General features: G+C 40.2%; 1 protein-coding gene across 1 annotated transcript in view; it reads left to right on the forward strand.

Annotated features, from left to right (window-relative positions):
* Positions 1-19,810, forward strand: part of CHAT (choline O-acetyltransferase) — a 96,863-nt gene that overhangs the window by 13,819 nt on the left and 63,234 nt on the right. The window contains exons 3-6 of the mRNA XM_027861001.1: positions 400-518; positions 14,657-14,710; positions 16,593-16,773; positions 17,807-17,984. Of these exons, the coding sequence (XP_027716802.1) occupies positions 400-518; positions 14,657-14,710; positions 16,593-16,773; positions 17,807-17,984 (532 nt within the window). The remainder of the gene's footprint in view (positions 1-399; positions 519-14,656; positions 14,711-16,592; positions 16,774-17,806; positions 17,985-19,810) is intronic.

A 19,810-nucleotide genomic window follows, 5' to 3' on the forward strand; every position in this document is an offset into this window, starting at 1 on the left:
CCCAAATATCATTTCATTCAACCTTCATAACTACCCTGTGAGATAATCAGGACAAGTAGGATTCTCACCAATTTAAAAATGAGGAAACAGACTCTGAGAAGTTCCATGATTCATCCTAGGTCAGATAGCTCATGGCAGGGTCAGGATGAGGACACAAGTTTCCTGAATCTTTGTCTGGTACTCAAAAATTAAGTGGATTTGGGAGATGTGTCAAGACGGTGCGCTGACAAACACCAATGACTATTGCCCAATTTATCACCAGCAGAATGATTGAGGACCTGAGTCCAGACAAAGATAATCCATCTGTGTTCACCAAAGCCAAGAGCAGTGTCTCAGTTCATATACCAGTGTTTCTTCACCTGCCTGTGTTACAGTGTGTGCCCCCATTTTTTCCTGTAGGTCTTTGAGTACTGGCTGGATGACATGTATCTCAACAACCGTTTGGCTCTTCCAGTCAACTCCAGTCCAGCTGTGATCTTTGCTCGACAGAATTTTCAAGATGTGAATGATCAGTTAAGGTAAGGCTACTTTTAAATTCTGGGCTAAATGTTACACAAGGTCATTTCCCTCCCCACCCCCACAGAGTCTTTTATGGTCATTTGCCTAACACAGTGCACTGGGAAGGGGGAAAGGAGAAAGTATCCATCTCTGGCTCCTTCTGGAGTGGGGCCCAAATGAGATTAAAATGTAATTGGAAAACACTTAACAAAATAAATGAAAACAAAGTAAAAGTTAATAATACATTTAAAAACTGTCAATATGTAGCTCACAGAGATCCTTATGGAGGGATTTGTTGTTCTTGTTCTTGATGAGTTGTTTCAGTTGTGTCTGACTCTTTGTGACCTCATTAGGGGTTTTTTTGAAAGAGATGCTGGAATGGCTTGCCATTTAGTGGCCGGCATTTCCATTTGAGTTTGACACTATTGCTATAAGGGATACTTGGAAAGTGTTTCCTTTGTGAATAAAACATAAGGAGACAGTCATCCAGGGTTATTGTGACCAGAATGAACTGGAAATAGGAATCTGAGTGTCTCACTCACTAAGAACCATTCCTTTGGGGAGGCTCATGTCTAGGTCGGGATGTCAGAGCTGGGGAAAGGCATTTGTGTGTTCTAGACAAGGTTGGAAAATAGCACTACTATTCTCCCCCCACAATTTCTCCATCATGCTTTAAAATATGCTCCCACTATTTTTTACTGTTCACTAGGGATTTTCAGATTTGACTCTAACACATAGAACTTGATTAATCACAAAATAAATACCCATGCACCATGAAGTATAGAATTTTCTGGCATTAGGAATGTGCTTTTATAAAAATGTGCCTCATTGAACCCACATCTTGTGTTGAGCCCTAGTCAATTACATACCTTGCCTATCCCGCTGTCTTGGCCCTTGGGACCATGACAGGTCATGCTTTTTCCATAAAGGAAAACTACCAAGCTTTAGACAAAACACCATCAGGATATACTCAAAACCATCCATCACAGACTGTCCCCAAACCAAAGCATTTTATAGGAGGAATAAAAACCATTCCTTCTTTTCCACAGAATGTCTTCCATATGCTACAATTTCAAAGCTCACTGAGCTGTAATAAAAACCTCTGTGCTAATTGCCCCTGTCTGAGGTATGATTTACAGGTAGGAGAAGAGAGGAAGAGGAGAAAGAGAGGGAAGAGAGAAAGAAGAGAAGGAGAGAGGGAGGGAAGGGGGAGGGACAGGTGAAGGAAGGGGGAGAGGGAGCAAAGGGGAGAGGAAGAGGAAGGGACAGGGAGAATCTCTCAGGCACTTCGGAGACAGGGAAATTTCCATTCATTCCTGGGTTGAGCCTCCATTGCTGTTAATACTTCTACACAGAGAGCTTTCCGGGGCATGTGACTATGAAGCTTCTCTTGACTACTGCAACTTCCTTAGTAAGATCCTTTTGTAACACTGGGACACACCTAACGCTTTCAATTCAATTTAACTAGAATTTATTGAAGGGTCAGCTACAATCTAGGTACTGGGCTACGTGCTAGGAATACAAAGGCAAAACAACAAACTAAAAATGACCTGTCCTGGCTTCTGGGAGCTTACATTCTACCTTGGATAGCACTTTTTTTTTGTTTTTTTGTTTTTTAGGCAATTGGGGTTAAGTGACTTGCCCAGGGTCATACAGTTAGTAAGTGTCAAATGTTTGATCTGAGGTCGGATTTGAACTCAGGTCCTCCTGACTTCAGGGCCGGTGCTCTATCCACTGCGCCACCTAGCTGCCCCAGATAGCAATTGTATTGAAAGGAATTTGGGGTCTAGAGCCTAAGGTTAGGAACTTATGTGAGAAAATAAACTTGTATAAAATTATGCATGTGCATGTTATCTCCCTCGTTAGAATGTAAGCTCCTTGAGTTCAGGAACTATTTCATTTTGGTTTTTGCCCCCTCCTTGCTTGGCACAAGGTACTTATTTAAATGCTAAATGATTTGTCAAATAGGAATAAGAGAGACAAGGGACAAATATAATTGTACAGGGAGAAGATATTTCTTTTGATCTGTGCAAAACAGTCTCCTTAAAAAAATTGCAGATGTCCCTCAGTAAAATCTGTGACAGAAATTGTCCAACAATCCATTGATAGGTACTCCTGCCCATCATAACCATCAATGATGCAGAGATCTGATAAAAACCAGTTTATCATACTCAGAGCATAGACTCGCTATTATATAAAAATTACTCACTGAGCCCTGAGCAGCAGTTTCAGCTACCTTATATAGATTTTAGTTACATAGGCAGAAGGGGCTACAATGGAATTTCACAGAAAGCAGAAGAGGAAGATCTGTATCAGGTAAAACAGGATACTAGTAGGTAAGTACTGGTACCAGAAATCTCAAACTGTAAATTTTCACCAGACCAAGAAATACCCAGATAATAGCAGCGCTATATGTGATGTCTCAGCTTGATTTTGCAGGCTCTACTTAGTGATCTGCTCTGCTCATCTTAAGTAAATGGCAGTAGGAAGGTTAAGTTAGAAATGTTCTTACTACAGAGCCTTCCAGAAGGGTTAGCTAAGCAAAGAGGCATGAGGTCTTCAGGAAGCTTCTTCCCCCTTTCTCAAGAAAAATAATAATTCACACACCTGTAAAATTTCTTAAATTATGGAGCTTCCACTGACAAGGGCTTTAGTAGATAAATCAATAAAGTATTTATTAAATATCTATTATGTGCCTAGCACTTTGAAAGGGACTTAGGGGAATATAAACAACCAAGTAGCATCCAGGCACCCCACCCTCCCATGGGACTCAGAAAAGCTTTTCCAAGTTCAAGGTGCTACGTGGATCTGAATCTATTTTAAAAAAAAACCCACAGCCCATGAGCTTCCATAGATATGTTTACTTTTACTAGGCATCCAGAGACCACATAGTTCAAATAAAAGCTATTTAATCAAATGGTAATAGAACTTTTCTCCACATAAACCTGAGTCACATTCTCCCACAAATATATACACCATCAATGGGAAAAATGCATACCTCTAGGGAACACACATGGATGATCATGCATTTGGGAAGCATTTGAGGCCAAGAAACACACAAGAAGCATTGTGGAGGGGAATGTGTTGCCAGGGGCCGTGTGCAGAAGGGCTCTCAGGGAGAGAACACGTGTGGATGTGCATTTCTCTCACTGAAGAACCGCTGATGTCATCACCACACTGCTCCCATTGGGCCTACTCCCTTGCTCCCCTGGGTTGTGTCCCGTGTAGTCTCTACTAGACATTACTTCACTGGGCACATGGTTGTGAAGTTTTGGGTTTCTGCCGGACAACTCAGCTAACATGCTAGCTTTTTCCCATTTTGTCTGCCATCTTCCTTTGTAGCTTAGAGCCCAGAGGCTTAAGCTTCAATCCCTTCCATTATGAGAGAGGTAGGCTCTCACACCACCCTCAATATGCCAGGGTGAAGCATCTCTATCTGATGGCATCAAAGAGTCTCCTCTGATTTCTGTCCATTCCTGACTGCCAGTCAGCACCCCTTCAAAATCATATTTAGGGGATGCCTTTCAATAAATTGCCAACGACTATCTAAATCTGAAGCCCTAAAATTTTTCTCAACCCACCAAGATCTTTCAGGTCTCCAGTGTAGAAAGGGAGGTGGGAAGGGAAGGAACTAAAAAGGCCAGGTGGGGAGGTAGGTAAAAGCCACCTCAATGCTTTGTGTTCCAAATTCCTGCCATGTGTATATTTTGCCAATAACAAGCCTCCCATGCTTTGGATTGCTCTAGATACACACAAGACAAGGTACCTGCCTCAAAAAGCCTGCATTCTAGTTAAAGAGGCCAGGCACAGAGATACGGACAGTTAATTAATAAGACCAGGTAGTCTTTGCTAAGGGCCAAATGAGTGGTAAAGACTGGAATCTTTTTGTGAATTCAGAGGAGAAAGATCACCAAGGCATTTAATGACCAGGAAGAGCTTCACAAAGTAGCAACTTAGCCTGGGTCTCAGAGAGGTTAAGGAGCGGTGGGGGTGGGAGAAGTCTAGGAAGGAAAGGCCTGAGTAAAATACACAAAAAAACTTTGGGACCAGGCACCTCATTTTGCTTTGAAAAGAGAAGTATCAGTAAAGCTAACAGAGAAAACAGACTTGAAGAATGATGGATATAAACAAGCAAGTCATCCCTCAAGATTTATTGTATATATATTAATGTATGATGTTTATTTATGCATATGCCGCATTCATCCTCCTCTGACAATAGAATATAGGCTCTTTGAGAGCAGAGACTGTTTAATTTTTGTCTTTGTATCTCCAGTCTATTAAAAGTAGGTACTTGATAATAACAATAGCTAACATTTATACAAGGTGTCCAAAAGTCGGAATACAGTTTTAAGCTTAACAGTCACTGCACCATGAGTTTTGGGACACCCTCTAGATGGATTTAAAGTTTGCAAAGCACTTTATGAATATAATCTTACTTGAGCATTGCACTAACCCAGTTATACAGATAGTACAAGTATCATATTATTCTTATTTTATAGATAAGGAAAATAAGGCTCAGACAGATAATAAAAGTTTATTGAACTATTATGGGCAGGCAGTTAGGTGGTGCAGTGGATAGAACACTGTGCTTGAAATCAGGAAGACTCATAATTATGTATAGGGCACTGTAGTGGGCCATGGGCAAAATTAATATGGAAGTGGGCCTTAAAAATAGAAGATACACTTCCTCTCCACTCCACTCTATTTGTGTTTAATTTTCCTGGGACTCTGTGTTGTGGTGGGGAAAGATACAAACTATATTTGCTACAGCAGATGAATCACAAGTGATTGAATGAATAAATGAAAACATTCATCAAGCACCGTGTGCTAAGCACATTGTTGCACATAAAGCTTTGTGGGAATACAAATATAAAAGCAAGGACGTTACTTGCTCTCAATGGCCTTACATTCTAATAAGGGAAGACCATATACATAGGGAAGAGGTGACCAGAGGTGCACTTTGGCTATGAAAGTTACACGGATGGTGAGCAAAGCCATGGCCAAGCAGATTGACAACTCTCTTCCAGGAATGATGGCAGAGCTCATTTGAACAGGATTCCAAACCTGAAGGGATCTGAAAGGGAAGGTTCATATGCAGTAATGGCTAGATGACTGAGTGGTTTATTTACAAGATGGTCAAAGTTAGAGAGTGAAGTTGAGTATGGCTGGAGCCTGTCTGAGATAGTGAGACAGGTGAGGCCTTCACCAATCAGCACATGGGGCCCCAAGGCAGAAGTTCTAAGGAGAACTAAAACCTCCACATCGTGGTGTCTGATCTGGGCAGCCCAAAGATGCACAAAACAGGGGAAGACAGCGATAACTTGGATGTTGGCAACAGAAGAATCAAGAAAAAACTGATAAATAATAGAAAATGTTTGACAGAATGATTTTTGAACAAGTTTCAGAATTGCATCCAATAAGACATTTTTCTCAACATACAATCAAGCCGCAGTTCACCCTCTAAGGAAAATAAAGACAACAAAAAGCATTTTGATATATGTTCTCTGGCATTCTATTTTTCATCTTCCCTGTTTAAAAAATGTGGGTCAATTAGCAGATTTTTTTGTTTTCCCTCTGTTGTTGCCTTCCCAGATTCCTAGACGCTGGGTAATGCAAAACCAGGTCGTCATCACTTTTTTGAAAGAATTCAAAACAAAAGCCTTTTTTAAAAAATGTAAAATTTCAATGTTTTGCATGCGCAGCAAGATAAGGTTCTGTTAGCCTTCTCCTGTTTCCCATTATTATGCCCCTGGTCCTATCCAAAAGACTGTTTTGCATTCACACTGACAGCCCTTCCAGGATCTATCCAGCAGCCTCCCTTGAACACTGAGAGAGGGAGTGTGACCAACTGACATTTGCCTAGTCCCTAGTGGTAATGAGGGGTTGAGCAGACATTAACAGGCTTGTCATACCCTACCTCCGACCTCTCCATTTCCTTTTAGTTTCTAACCATACAGCCTATTTCAATATATCCCTAGGAACTAAATAAACATTGAATTTTACAGATAAAAAGGACTTTAGAGGATACCTAACCCAACATTCTATGCTATGGCAAGAGTCCAGCATCTTTGTTTGGACATCTCCATGCTGAGAGAATGCCAAGGTTAATGATTTGGAATGTCTTTAACATTTTATATCTATATTTATATTGATATACCCACGTGCATACACAGACACATATACATGCATATACACACATACATCCATACACACACATCGGTGGTTCTTAATCTTTTGTATGTGTGTGTGTGTGTGTCTGTGTGTGTGTGTTCTAGACCCTTTTAGCATCTGATGAAGCCCATGGACTGTGCAGAATAATATTTCTTTTTGACAATTCATAATTAAAGGAAATGCTCAGTTTTCAGTTAGAAGCTAGTGAAAATAAAGGTGCATTTTTGTTATAAGGTTTTTGTTTTTCTTTTCAATGAAGGAGGGATTGAGAGGGAGAGGAAACAGATTTTTGTTAATTGAAAAAAATAAACTTTTAAAGATCCAAAAATAAAGATGCAATTTTTTTCCTATCCAAGTTCACAGAGCCCTGAAATCTATCCACAGAACCCTTGGGAGTCTGGGAACCCCAGGTCAAGTAGTTCTAGCATAGATAATGAACATATAATTGGAAATGCCAAGGAAGAAAATCTATTAAATTCCTCATAGTTGCTATTTTTTATTTGCATCAAGATGGGAATTCCAAGGGATAATGCCACCTCCTTAGTAATATATCTTTCAGACAGAAAGCCTTTTGCTACCTCATAAGGGAGGAAAGTTGCTTGGAAAGTCTAAGCTTAATCCATTCTTCTACAGTTTTTTTTTAAGGTTTGCAATTGATATATGCCAGGCACAGTGTTCCTTTTCATTTCAGACTGCTTTTATAAATTATAGATTATTTAAAGATAGAACTTCTCTGTCCCTGAATTGCAGCCTGGAAGAAATTCCCCACCAGAAACATGGAGAGATTTGCTATTTGATTTACTTTGCCATGTATCCATGTGTCACAATGGAAAGAACACCAAGGAATCAGCACACTTCATTGGATCTTACTCCTAGTTTCACATTAGGCTAATTACTCAAACTTTATTACCTGTTTTCCAGCTGTAGAATGGGGCAGGACTTAGAATAATTATTGCTTGTCTTGGCTGTCTCTTTCTTTGTCCTTTCCCAACTTTATCCAACATGTGCTAAGGGAACCATTGAATATTTTTGAGCCGAGATGTGTTATCACCAAATCTATGTGGAAGAAAGAATGTTCTGGCAGTGGCATAAGGGATGGATTGGCAAAAGGAGAGGGCAGAGGCAGGAAAAAAGTGCCCATTAAAGGTTTATGGCAAAAGTTCAAGCAGGTGGTACTGAAAGCATATACTAGGGTGGTGGTAAGGGAGCAGAAAGGAAAGGACAGTTTTAAGAGATGTGGAGCTGGAATCAATAAGGCTTGGTAATTGTTTGGATATTGTTGTTGTTTGTTCTTCATTGAAGAGGACCATGACAGGTGATGCCATGATATGCAAGTGAATTGGATTTAAGTGAGGGAGGTCTGTGCAAAGTTACCAGCTTCACTTTCTCCTCTGGAGCTATCTGGGTCCAGTGGCAAGATACAGATCAGGATGACTGAAGATGGTCCTCGACTGAAGGAGAAGGCAGAGTCCATGAAAATCCTAAGATTAAGAATATGAGAGAATGGTGAATGATGGTTTCATAGACAGACATGGAGAAGTCAGAAGGAGGAAGAGGTTTAGGGAGAAAGATAATGAGCTCAATTTTTAGATTTGTTAGGCTTAAGATTTTGGTGAGAACTTCAGGTACAGATTCCTGAAGGAAGTTAGAAATGCATGGATGGAGCTTAGAAGATAGATCAGGTCTAGAGATATAGATTTGAAAGTCATTTGCATAGAGGTGGCCATTGAAGCCACAGGTATGGGTGAAATTGCCAAGGAAGAGATGTAGAGTTAAAACAGAAGGCCAAGTGTAGTCTCTTGAGGGAACATCTAAATGAAGAGATGCCGAGCCAGTGAAGGAAGAAGAGAAGCAGTATTATGAAGGTAAGATAAGAGCTAGGAGAGAGTAGGTATTTCAGAATCAGAAGGAAGAAAGAGTATCCAGAAGAAAGAAGTGGTTAGCAGTACTGAATGCTGCAGAAAGGTCTAGAAAGAAGGGGACTGAAAAAAAGACTAGTAGTTCTTTAAAGACACAGGACAGAAGAGTTTGGGTAGAGTAGTGGTGGGATAAAAGTTCAATTGGAAGAGGGTGATGAGGGAGTGGGTAGTGAGGAGGTGGCAGTATTAGATATAAAACCTAGTTGAGCAGCTCAAGTTCAAAACTGGAACAAAATGAGACTCATAGTCCAACTAACAGTTAACAAAAGGAGGTTTGCTTGGCTGTAGCAGGGGAAGGAGAGAATACCAAGTTGATTTATCTGAGTACAGCTTCCCTGTGCCAGTGCTGGTATTCAGAAGTCTGGCCTGCTAATCAGAAGTCTCAGGGAGGAGTTGGAGCTCCTGATGCCCTGACCCTTCTGCACTTGGGCAACCTTTTAAGAAAAAGACCTCATCTAGGGCACTTAATGGAGACTCTGATAGACTCACCTCCTGTGCAAGTACAGATAACTTTCTCAACAAGTTATCAGTGAGGGGTGTGGGGAGGAGGAAAGAAATGATACAATAGTTGAATGGGTAGGATTGGGAGAGAGTTGAACATGTTTATAAATAGATGGGAAGAGGCCAGTGGTGAGGAAGTCATTGAAGATACATGAGAAGGAAGGGGTGGTTGTTGAAGTATGTTCCCCATGAAGTGGGCAGGAAGGAATGCAATCAAGAACACAGGTAGAGGAACTAACCCTAGTGATTAGTAAAGATTATCTCTTGATTGATTGAAAAAGTGGGGAGTATGACATTGCATGGGTCACAAAAGAGAGGTGTAGATGTGGTAGAAACCCTCTGAATAGTGGGCAGGGAAAGGAGGAGTGGAGAGAGTTGTCAGCAATGTGCCAGAATATCTCCCCCCAAAAAATTGCATTATGTTTTAATTTAATTGCATAATGTTCTTCTTTCTAGTTAATTATTCTGAACTTAATAAATATAAAATAAAATAAGCATTTCCATATACATTGTGGGACAGAAAGAGAAAATTATACATGGAACTCTTAATCTCTAACATGTAGAACTTGCTTTTATTTTAAAGTATGTAATAAATCCAACATGTAACTTTCAAAGTTGTTCTGATTGTGACTCCTTTTTGTCTCTCTTCTGTTCTCATTTTTTTTAGGGGGAAGGGGAGGAAGGACTCTTTCCCTAGCCTTTCTCTCTTTCTCATCCACCTTTATTTGAAAAAAGAAAAAGAAAACTTTGGTAATAAATGTGCATGGTCAAGTAAAACAAATTCTCAAAATGATCATGTCAAAAAATGTATGTCTCATTCTGCATCTTGAGTCTATCACCTCTGTCAGGAAGTACATAGCATGCTTCTTCAGTTCTCTGGAACCATGGTTGGCAATTGCATTCAGAGTTCTTTTTTTTCCCTTTTTTGAGTCAGCTCTTTATGGTGTGGTTTCACCAAGTGAGATGAGATTTTTTTTTTTTTGGTGAGGCAATTGGGGTTAAGTGACTTGCCCAGAGTCACACTGCTAGTAAGTGTTATGTGTCTGAGGCAGGATTTGAACTCAGGTCCTCCTGACTCCAAGGCCAGACCTTTATCCACTGAGCCACCTGGCTGCCTCCCGAGATTCTTTTTTTTAAATATTTTATTTTCTCCAATTACATGTGAATACAATTTTTGACATTCATTTAAAAAAAATTTTGAGTTCTAAATTTTCTCCCATCCTCCTTCATCTCTCCCCTCCCTGACATGGTAAGCAATTTGATATAGGTTATACAGGTGCAATTATGCAAAACATATTTCCATATTACTCATGTTGTGAAAGAAGACACAGGCCAAAAGAAAAAAAAATGAAAAAAATAAAGTGAAAAATAGTATGTTTCGATCTGCATTCAGACTCCATCAGTTCTTTCTCTAGAGGTGGATAGCATTTTTCATCATGGGTCCTTTGGAATTGGAATTCCTTTGGAATATTGCTGAGAATAGTTGTCATTCACCCTTGATCATCGTGTAACATTGCTGTTACTGTGTACAGTGTTCCGATTCTGCTCACTTCACTCTGTATCAGGTCATGTAAGTCTTTCCAGGTTTTTCTGAAATCAGCCTGCTTGTTATTTCTTATAAAACAGTAGTATTCCATTACAGTCATATACCACAACTTGTTCAGCCATTTCCCAATTGATGAGCATCCTCTCAATTTCTAATTCTTTGCCTCCACAAAAAAGAGCTGCTATAAATATTTTTTGCACAAATAGGTCCTTCCCTCCCCCCTTTTTATAAATCTCTTTGGGACACAGGCCTAGTAGTGGTATTGCTGGATCAAAGAGTATGCACAGTTTTATTGCCCTTTGGATATAATTCCAAATTGCTCTCCAGAATGACTGTGATCAGAGTTCTTAAGACTTTCAAAGTTGCTTTTCTTTACAATGTTGTTATTGTATAAATTCTTCCCCTGCTTCTGCTCATTTCACTGCCTCAGTTCATATGTTTTCCCAGATTTCTCTGCAAGTATCCTCTTCATCATTTTTTATGATAAAATAATATTCCATTGTATGTATATACCATGGTGTTTGACCATTTCCCAATTGATGGGCATACCTTAGGTTCTATTTCTTTATCAGTAAAAAAGAGCTGCTATAAATATTTTTGTAAATATAAGATCTTTTTCTCTTGTGTATTTATGCCTAGGAATAGTATTGCTGAGTCAAATTGCACAGTTCTGTGATTCTGGGATCATAGAACCAAACTGTTTTCCAGAATACCTAGACCAATTAGAAGCCCCAGCAATGGTGCATTAGTATATATTTATTTTTCTGAAGTCCCTCAAAAACAATTGTCAGTTTCCTTTTTTGTCACCTTGGCCAATCTAATGGATATGAGGTGGGACATTAGAGTTGTTTTAATTTGCATATCTCTAATTACCACTGATTCGGAACATTTTTCATATGGTTGTTAATAGTCTGAATTTCTTCCTTTGAAAATTGTCTGTTCATAACTTTTGACCATGTATCTATTGGGGATATACTCTTTTAGTTTTAAAAAGTGTGGATTATTGTATTGTGCATAAATAATATGATTGAATTCAATAAATGTTTGTCTTAAATAAGTAAAAACAAAATTCATTCTATGAAATGGGCTGTGAAGAGCTATGGTTTCCAGGCATGCAGTGGCTTTGGGGCAGAGCCCCGCTTATAATAGAGCAGGAAGTTGAAGGGATGAAGACTCAATGGCATAAGTTAGGTTGTGGATAATAGAATGGGAATTCCAAAGAGAAGAGTATAGACTAGGGTCACAATGGGACTAGCAAGGAGTCCAAGTGATTAGGAAGATAATGTCATCTGACCATATGGTAAAACTGGCTGCCTGGGATAGGGAAGCCAGTACAACAGGAGGTGAATCATTGTGGCATGCTCCCTTAGAAGAACTAAAGAAAGTGAGAGAAAGAAAAGACTTGAAGTACTAATTGTCCCCAAGCTCAAGATAAAAGTTGAACTTTGGTGTTTAGTGATTGTGCTCCTAGGAGTCATCTCTTCTAGTTATACTTGAATTATTTGATCGAGGAAGCAAGGCTTAAGAAATTTGTGCACTAGGCTTTTGAAGTTCCATGAAGGGAGCACCAAAGGGCTCTTCAAGACTTCTCCCCCTAGGAGTGTTGTGGCTTGCTTGAGGAAGCAAGGATTATGGATCATCTATTCTCACCATCTTAGGTGCAAGCAATATGATGCAATTTAGATTGCAAAAACCCTTGAATACCAGTCTAAGAGGTTTGTATTGCGGGTATGAAAGTACCATTGCAAGGTTTTTGAGCAAGAGAATGACATGACAAAAATCTGGGAAGATTGACCTGGTGGTGATGTGCAGAATGGGTTAGAGGCGACCAGAGGTAGGGATGCTAACAAGGAAGCTACTGTCATAGTCCAGGTGTGCATCCAAGCTGACTGGATATAAATCTTGGTTCCACCAGACATTTTGTGTTCTGCTGGTCTTAGTGTGGATGCCTGGGACTTATCTGAGATTTAAAGATCATAAGACCAAAAGTCTCTGACAGCAAATCCTAGATGTGTTCTCCTGATCTAGCACATCATACTAGGATGTGATTTTTGGTTAATATATGATACAATTTGTAAATTATGCTTCTTTGATCTTTGGGTCTTCTGGGTTCCCCTTTGCAATATTACTTCCTGCTATTGTTACTTTATATTATAACTTACTATACTGACAATAAGGGGAGGGGAAGGGTCAAGGGGACCAGAATAAGATACAATTTTAACACATTAAATAAGGTTATAAGTAGCCAGTATAAAGTAGCAATAGTAGGAAGTTAAGATTGAGTGAATGATTCTCTGTGCCTCTCCCCAACCCTTCCTGTTCCACATTGCCCATCACCTTCCACCACCCTCTTTCCATCCCTACACTGTCTGTCTCTGTACCCCTTTTCACTGTTTGTCTCTATATTTTCCATACTGTTTCTCTCTACATCCTTTGTGCCCTATTAAAGTGTGATTGCAGCCTCACTTGCCTGATGCTGTCGTAGTCGTTTCTTGCAAGTACCTAAAAAACTGGGTATGCCTGCCCCATTTCATAATTTCATAAATTAATTAGCATTCACTTACTATACTGACTAGAAGAGTGGCGGCCAGGGGAACAAGAAACAATTTTAACACTTTATATCTGTTCTTATTTGAAAAGGCACTCTCCCCATTCCCCATTACCCCATCTCCTTAGTCCTCACTATAATATCCTTCCTTCATTGTCACAAAATGAATTCTACAGTTTGTACTTGGTTAATTATACAGCATCAATAGCCAGGCTGATTAACACAGATTCTAAGATGTCATGTTATGGTCAGAATTATCCATCAGGGCTGCATCTAGTCTGATTGTATTAGCCAGATAACTGTGAAATTGAAGTTTCATTTTGGGTCAAAATAGACAGAGCCTCTGCCTTTCAGATGTGACCAATAATAAATGGCCTTTCATAGTACAACCTTGAAGTCATCCTTGATGACTCCTCCTCTCTCCCTTATCCCACATACCCAATCAGTTGCCAAGTCTCATCAATTCTACCTCCATAGTATTTCTTACATCCACCCTCCTCTCTCCATTCACACTACAGCTGCTCTCATTCAGGTCCTCTTTCTTGGACTGGCCTCCTAATTGGCTTCCCTAACTCATCTCTCCTCTTTCCAATCCATCTTCCATATAGAAGTGAAACTTATACAGACAGTTCTCACTGTAAGTAAGTGGCAGACCTATTCATATGAATCTGCCCACCTGATGTAGGGAAGGGAGGGAGAGAGGCAGAAAGGGGGTTTTGCACCCATGGGGAGAAAGGTCCCACACATGGTTCAAGGACAACGTAGGGGCTAGGGACAGAGACATGAAAGCAGAAGGAGGAAAGGAGGCCAGGGCCAGTCACATGGGGGCCTGGCCAGAACTGAGAGGAAAAACATTTCAGGGGCAGACACATCTGGGCTAGATGCAGACACAGGCAGGAGAGGGCTGGAGACAGACAGGGGGTACCCAAATGCAGACTGATGAAAGACAGATACACAGGAAGGACATGCAGATGGGTGGGTGGAGTGGGGCAAAGGTCTCCTCTCTCAGTGCTGGAGGTCTCAAGCCAAGCCCCGATCTGGCACTGGGGGCAATGGTGGCAGCCTCTTCATGGTCTGTTTCTCTACTTTCACTTGGAAGGTTTTTTTTTGGTTGGGGCATAGGGAGGTCGTGGAGTGCCAAGCTGAGGGGCAGGAGCTGAGAGAGCACAGTACTGTACAGTAAAATTAACATACGTGAGGATCCAAGCTGACTAGATATAAATCTTGGTTCCACCAGACATTCAGACAGCCTGGACTTTTGGGGTACCTCATAAATGGCATTCCATCTCCCCATCTGTGCCTTTGCACAGGTAGCCTCCCATGACAGGAATACACTCTTTCCTCATCCTACCTTTCAGAATTACTAGCTTATTGCAAGGAACAACCTTAAGTGACACTTCCTACATGAGAGACCATAGTAGAGCTCCCCTAGCATGGAAGGCTCTGATGACTTTTGGTGTCCTTCTCTTTTAGGTTTACAGCCAACCTTATCTCTGGAGTGCTTGACTATAAAACCTTACTGGACAGGTAAGTAGTCTAAAGAAATACGGAAAAGTTAAACCTGGTTACATAATAGCTGAGAATTTCCCTACAGAGAAATGAGTCACTAGGCAGTAAAAGAACAGGAAGGAGCTCGGCTGCATTGAATGATCTCCTTGTTTCCCCAAAATGGCAGGATTTGTAACAATAATCGCTTATTTATCTATAGCACTTGTAAGTTTATGAAGAACATTCGACCCAACAACAAGCGTTGTTGGTAGTGCCAGTGTTTTAATTAATATTTCATTCATTTCTCATTCTCACAGAGGTTGAATGATATTCCCATGTTCACACAATGAGTAGACCTTAGAAGTGGGATTCAAACCCAAATCTAGCACTTTCTCCACTGTACCAGAAAGCCTCATGCCCTTTTGCTCTGCTGGACAAGGTAGCTTAACTAAAAAGGGCACAGACAGAATCAGAGATTTGAAGAGTGAAAGTCTCCAGCCCAAAAAAATTTTTCTCCAGTTGTTGTAATGGCTTGTCATTATGTCTGAAATCTAACCTGATAGATTAAGCACTCCCTCTACAATTTAAAATATCCACCCTAGAAAAGGAAGACTGAAACCATTTCAGACTTTAATCATTAACACCTTAGTCCACATTTCTTTATAGAAGATTAGTGAACCAATCAAGTGGCAAGTTGGTAAGGTAATAGGACTTAGTACAGTGAGTGTCCATGTGGAAAAAGAAAAGACCAGGTCTAGAGCAAATGGAGGTGCTGATGTGGGAATGGAAGGGCCAACAAGCATGAAAGGTGCAGCATGAGGAGACCAGGCACCTTGGGGTTGGCAGCAATTAGGACCCCAAAAAGGAAGATAAAAAGTCACAAAGGACACACTTCTCAGAATATAAATTTCCCCTCCTTCACCATTTGGGGCCATCTTTCATTCTACATACCCCTCCTCCCATCCTACAAGCATGGTACCTGGGAGAAATGTCAACAGTCAGTCATAGGATTTGTAGAATTAACTGTCAAGGAGAGATGAGAAATCACAGAACTGGGGCCACAGTGGCTGAGGACAAGAACATGTAAGTTCTAACTGCAGACAACATTTTATTCTCAATTGGAAAAGAATATGAAAACTGGGTTCAGTGGGGATGCATGATTCAACAGATATGTAGGGAGTTCTTCAATTTTTTTCTGGGGCATCAGGGCAATAGTGACACAGACATAGCAAGTTGGTGACTATTGGGATAGGAGGTGCCAGGACAATGTTAACTCCTGTGGATCTGCTGTCTCATTCCTTCCAACCTCCTACTAAGGTAAAAGAAAGGGAAGAGAAAGGAATCTGAGGCCAACCTTGAATACAAAGACAGAGATCCCATCTCAACCATTATAACATTCTAAGTGTAAGCCCTACTCTACATGTTAGACTGACATACCTACACACATCCATTCCCTCAGCTCATCTAAAATCTGCAGCAGACCCTTTCTAGCCCACCTGCCCTATCTTCAGACATGTGTGTATATACACATACATATATATCTATATAATATGTGTGTGTATATGTATACACACATGTGTGTGTATATACGTATATATATACACATATGTATATACATATACATATACATATATATATATTTCCACCTCTTTACATGAAGATTTCCATAACAAACAATTGGTAACCATCCATTTGTGTAGATGGCTCCTGTGGCCCCCTCCAAGATCATTTCTACTGTTTGATAAATTCAGGAATGACACATAAATTGAAATAAGGGAATTGAGCTATCCATTTGATACTATAAAGAAGCTACGATTCTTGATGTACTTTGTCTCATCTAGTGCAAGGGTACTTACTCAAGATTCATTCTCTCTCTTTCCCTCCCTGACTTCCTCCTCTTCTTTCCTTTCTCCCTGTCTAGCCACTCCATACCTGTTGACTGTGCCAGAGGACAACTATCTGGCCAGCCCCTCTGTATGAAGCAATACTATGGACTCTTCTCTTCCTACCGTCTTCCAGGACATACCAAAGATACTCTTGTGGCCCAGACAAGCAGTATCATGCCTGAACCAGAGCATATTATTGTGGCTTGCAACAATCAGGTAGGTTGGTTTCATTTGCTACAATGTCTTTGCTGCAAAGTCTAAAGAGATAGACACAGCCCAAGATCACTTAGCTAGGATTAGAATCCAAGTCTCCTGACTCTTAATCCCGTTGTTCTCTTGCCACTAAACTATGTTGCTTCTCACAACGTAAGAACTGTCTTCACATTTCTAGAGAGTCAGGAAGTAGAGAATGTTCAACAATTTGTTCTTCTGCAGCTTCACTAAGGACAGAACAAGAGGACATGGGTCACATTTGAAAACGAGAGTGCTGGGTTATGTCCTGTTGGTGAGGACTGTTAATTAAATTAGCAGTGATAACCAAAGCTACATTTTAGAATCTCCAAGGCTCACAAAAATACACCTCCCATATCCAACTCAGGGACTCCCAACAAAGTCTTGTGTGTTGCCAAATTGAGTAACTCTACAGCATGGCTTTTTGAGTCCCTACTAGTCTTCCATTGCTTTATTTAGAAAAAAGCATTTCTTGGAGCATGCTTCACAACTTCATTTTGATTCATTGTTTCAGAGAAAAAAGACCGTGGTGCTTATCTGATCATGAGAAACACAAGTATCAAATAAATAAGACAAGAAATTTGGAACCACATCCTGATCTGAGAATTCCCCAATGTGTAGAGGAAGTTAGCAGTAATGTGTGTGCTCTGGAATAAGGTCTTAGACAATTCAAAGACCCTCTAGTGTTCATGGCTCCATAAGGGTAAAACTATAAAAATTTTGTAAGAGTTGGGTCTAGAAAACAAGTTTTCACATAGCCGAATTCAGTCTACATTCCCTTCTCTGATTTTATGGCAATTTGGAAACCAGGATACCCAACAGTTTTAGTGCTAGATTTGAATCACATTCTACTGAGAACTACCAAAACCACACCTACAGAGCTCATGGAAAGTTGAGTCCCAAAGATTCCTTATCCTATGGGACCCTCCCTCAGAATTAAGTGAGAGCCTGGTGCCTTGGGGTCTCAGTTTAAGCTCAGTTTCCATGAGTTGAAATGTTTGACCTGTTTCCCCCACAGTTCTTTGTCTTGGATGTGGTCATTAATTTCCGTCGCCTCAGTGAGGGGGATCTGTTCACTCAATTACGAAAGATAGTCAAAATGGCTGACAATGAGGAAGAAAGGTTACCACCGATTGGTCTGCTGACGTCAGATGGGAGAGCAGAATGGGCTAAGGCCAGGACCATCCTTGTGAAAGGTTAGCAGCAGCATGAACAACTGTCTCTTCATCCTCATCCTCATTGCCTTTCATTCTTTGGTGGTTGTGGTGGCTTCTATTCTTCAGGGATCCAGGGGAGAGAATGAGGATAGTGCCACTAAAAACATCCCCATCATTCATAACTCAAGCCTCCATTCTGCTCGTGATGGAACTGGAAACAATACTGTCAATATCAGTGCGATCTCTGAATATGAAGAACAATGGCAAATCCATTTGCAGATACAGTTTTCACCCAATAATATTTCAACCACCTTTTTTAAAGAGACTAAATAGCACTTGGAAGTACATAGGTATGTAGGACATGTGGGTATTTTTGTTCAATGGGAAGTTATTAGCCTTTTTTCAGGGCTGGCAGTAATTGTTGAGGGTTTTACTAGTGAGCAAAAAAAAAAACACTATGGTGATTTTCAAAAAACCCCAAACACCTTCAAACTGGAATCCTAGAAGTGCCCAGCGGCAATTTTTAGACACCTCAGTATCTTCAGCTTTTTCCTTAATGAGAGACCAATTTGCCAGCTCCTTCAGGCCCTGTTCTGGTCCTGGTACTTTGGACTGACAGTACTTGGTATTTCTCTGGCACACTAGCCATTGTTCTTTGTCAACTAAATCCTTGGGACTTACAGAGGAGAAAACACTCTTTTTAAAATAAATTTGAACCCTTCTCCTAAATAAACCTGAACTGCCTCTTTTATTCAAACCCCTATCTAGCTGAATGGGAATGACTTGCAATGATCTCTAGTTCTGATTCCTGGGTAAAGGAAAATTGATTCCTAGGAAAACAAGGCAAAAGGCTCCAGAAGTACATATCTCCATCACATACTATATTTAAATCAATTTGACAAATGTCAAGTACCTAAGTGAAGCAAGATGTTGAGTGGAGAAATCAATAGACCAGAAGTCAAGACACCTGAGTTCTTGTCCCAGTTTGGCCATCCATTAAAATCCATTAGATTGTAAGCTCCTTGGGTGCAGAGACTGTCTTTTGTCTCTTTTTACATCCCTAGCATTTAGCAGAGTGGCTGGCACATATGAGATGCTTATTAAATGTTTACTGATTGATTGGTTGATTATTAGCCACTGACTAATCATGTGACATCCAGCAAGTCTCTTAATGTGTCCCTGGTTCTCGATTTCCTTATCTGTAAAATGTTGGTGTTGAATGAGGCTGTGTCATAAGATCGCTCTTGGCTTGTAAGAGTCTTGTAAGTCAACAAGTCCTATGTACTAGCCATTGTATAGGTTGCAAGTATAAGTTAGAGTCCCTTTCTTAAAGGAGTGTACAACAAATGTAAATCAAGACATATATACATGAGACAATACTGATAGTATTGTCTCTGATAGTAACTGATAGTAACAAAAATATTTGACTAAGTACCAAGTAAGACTTCAAGTGTTGTTGATGTCTGGAAGTGGGAAATACTGCTTCAGGCTAAATTAGGAAAGTCTTTTTGGAAGACATATAAAGGCTTGATCCTTAAGGATAGTTAGGATTTGGATAGGCAAAGAATAGTGGGAAAGTTATTGGAGGTAGAAAATAGTATGAATAGAAATGCAGAGACAGGAATATTTAAGCCATTGTCCAGCTAAAGTGAAAAATTGTGGAAAACTGGAAGAAAAGCCTGGGAAATACTTACTAGTAAGTCCTATTTCTTTATTAATAGGTCAGTATTATTGTTTTCATTTCATCTAATCATATTTCTCTGGAATTATAAATCAGTAAATATGTATGAATTGAGGCCCAGTTCTGACTTGGGAATTGTGCTGAATACAAAGAAATATGACACATAGTCCCTGCCCTCAATGAA

Source organism: Vombatus ursinus, unplaced genomic scaffold (assembly GCF_900497805.2).
Source record: "Vombatus ursinus unplaced genomic scaffold, bare-nosed wombat genome assembly UNPS02000749.1, whole genome shotgun sequence".
NCBI classification, from domain to species: Eukaryota; Metazoa; Chordata; class Mammalia; order Diprotodontia; family Vombatidae; genus Vombatus; species Vombatus ursinus.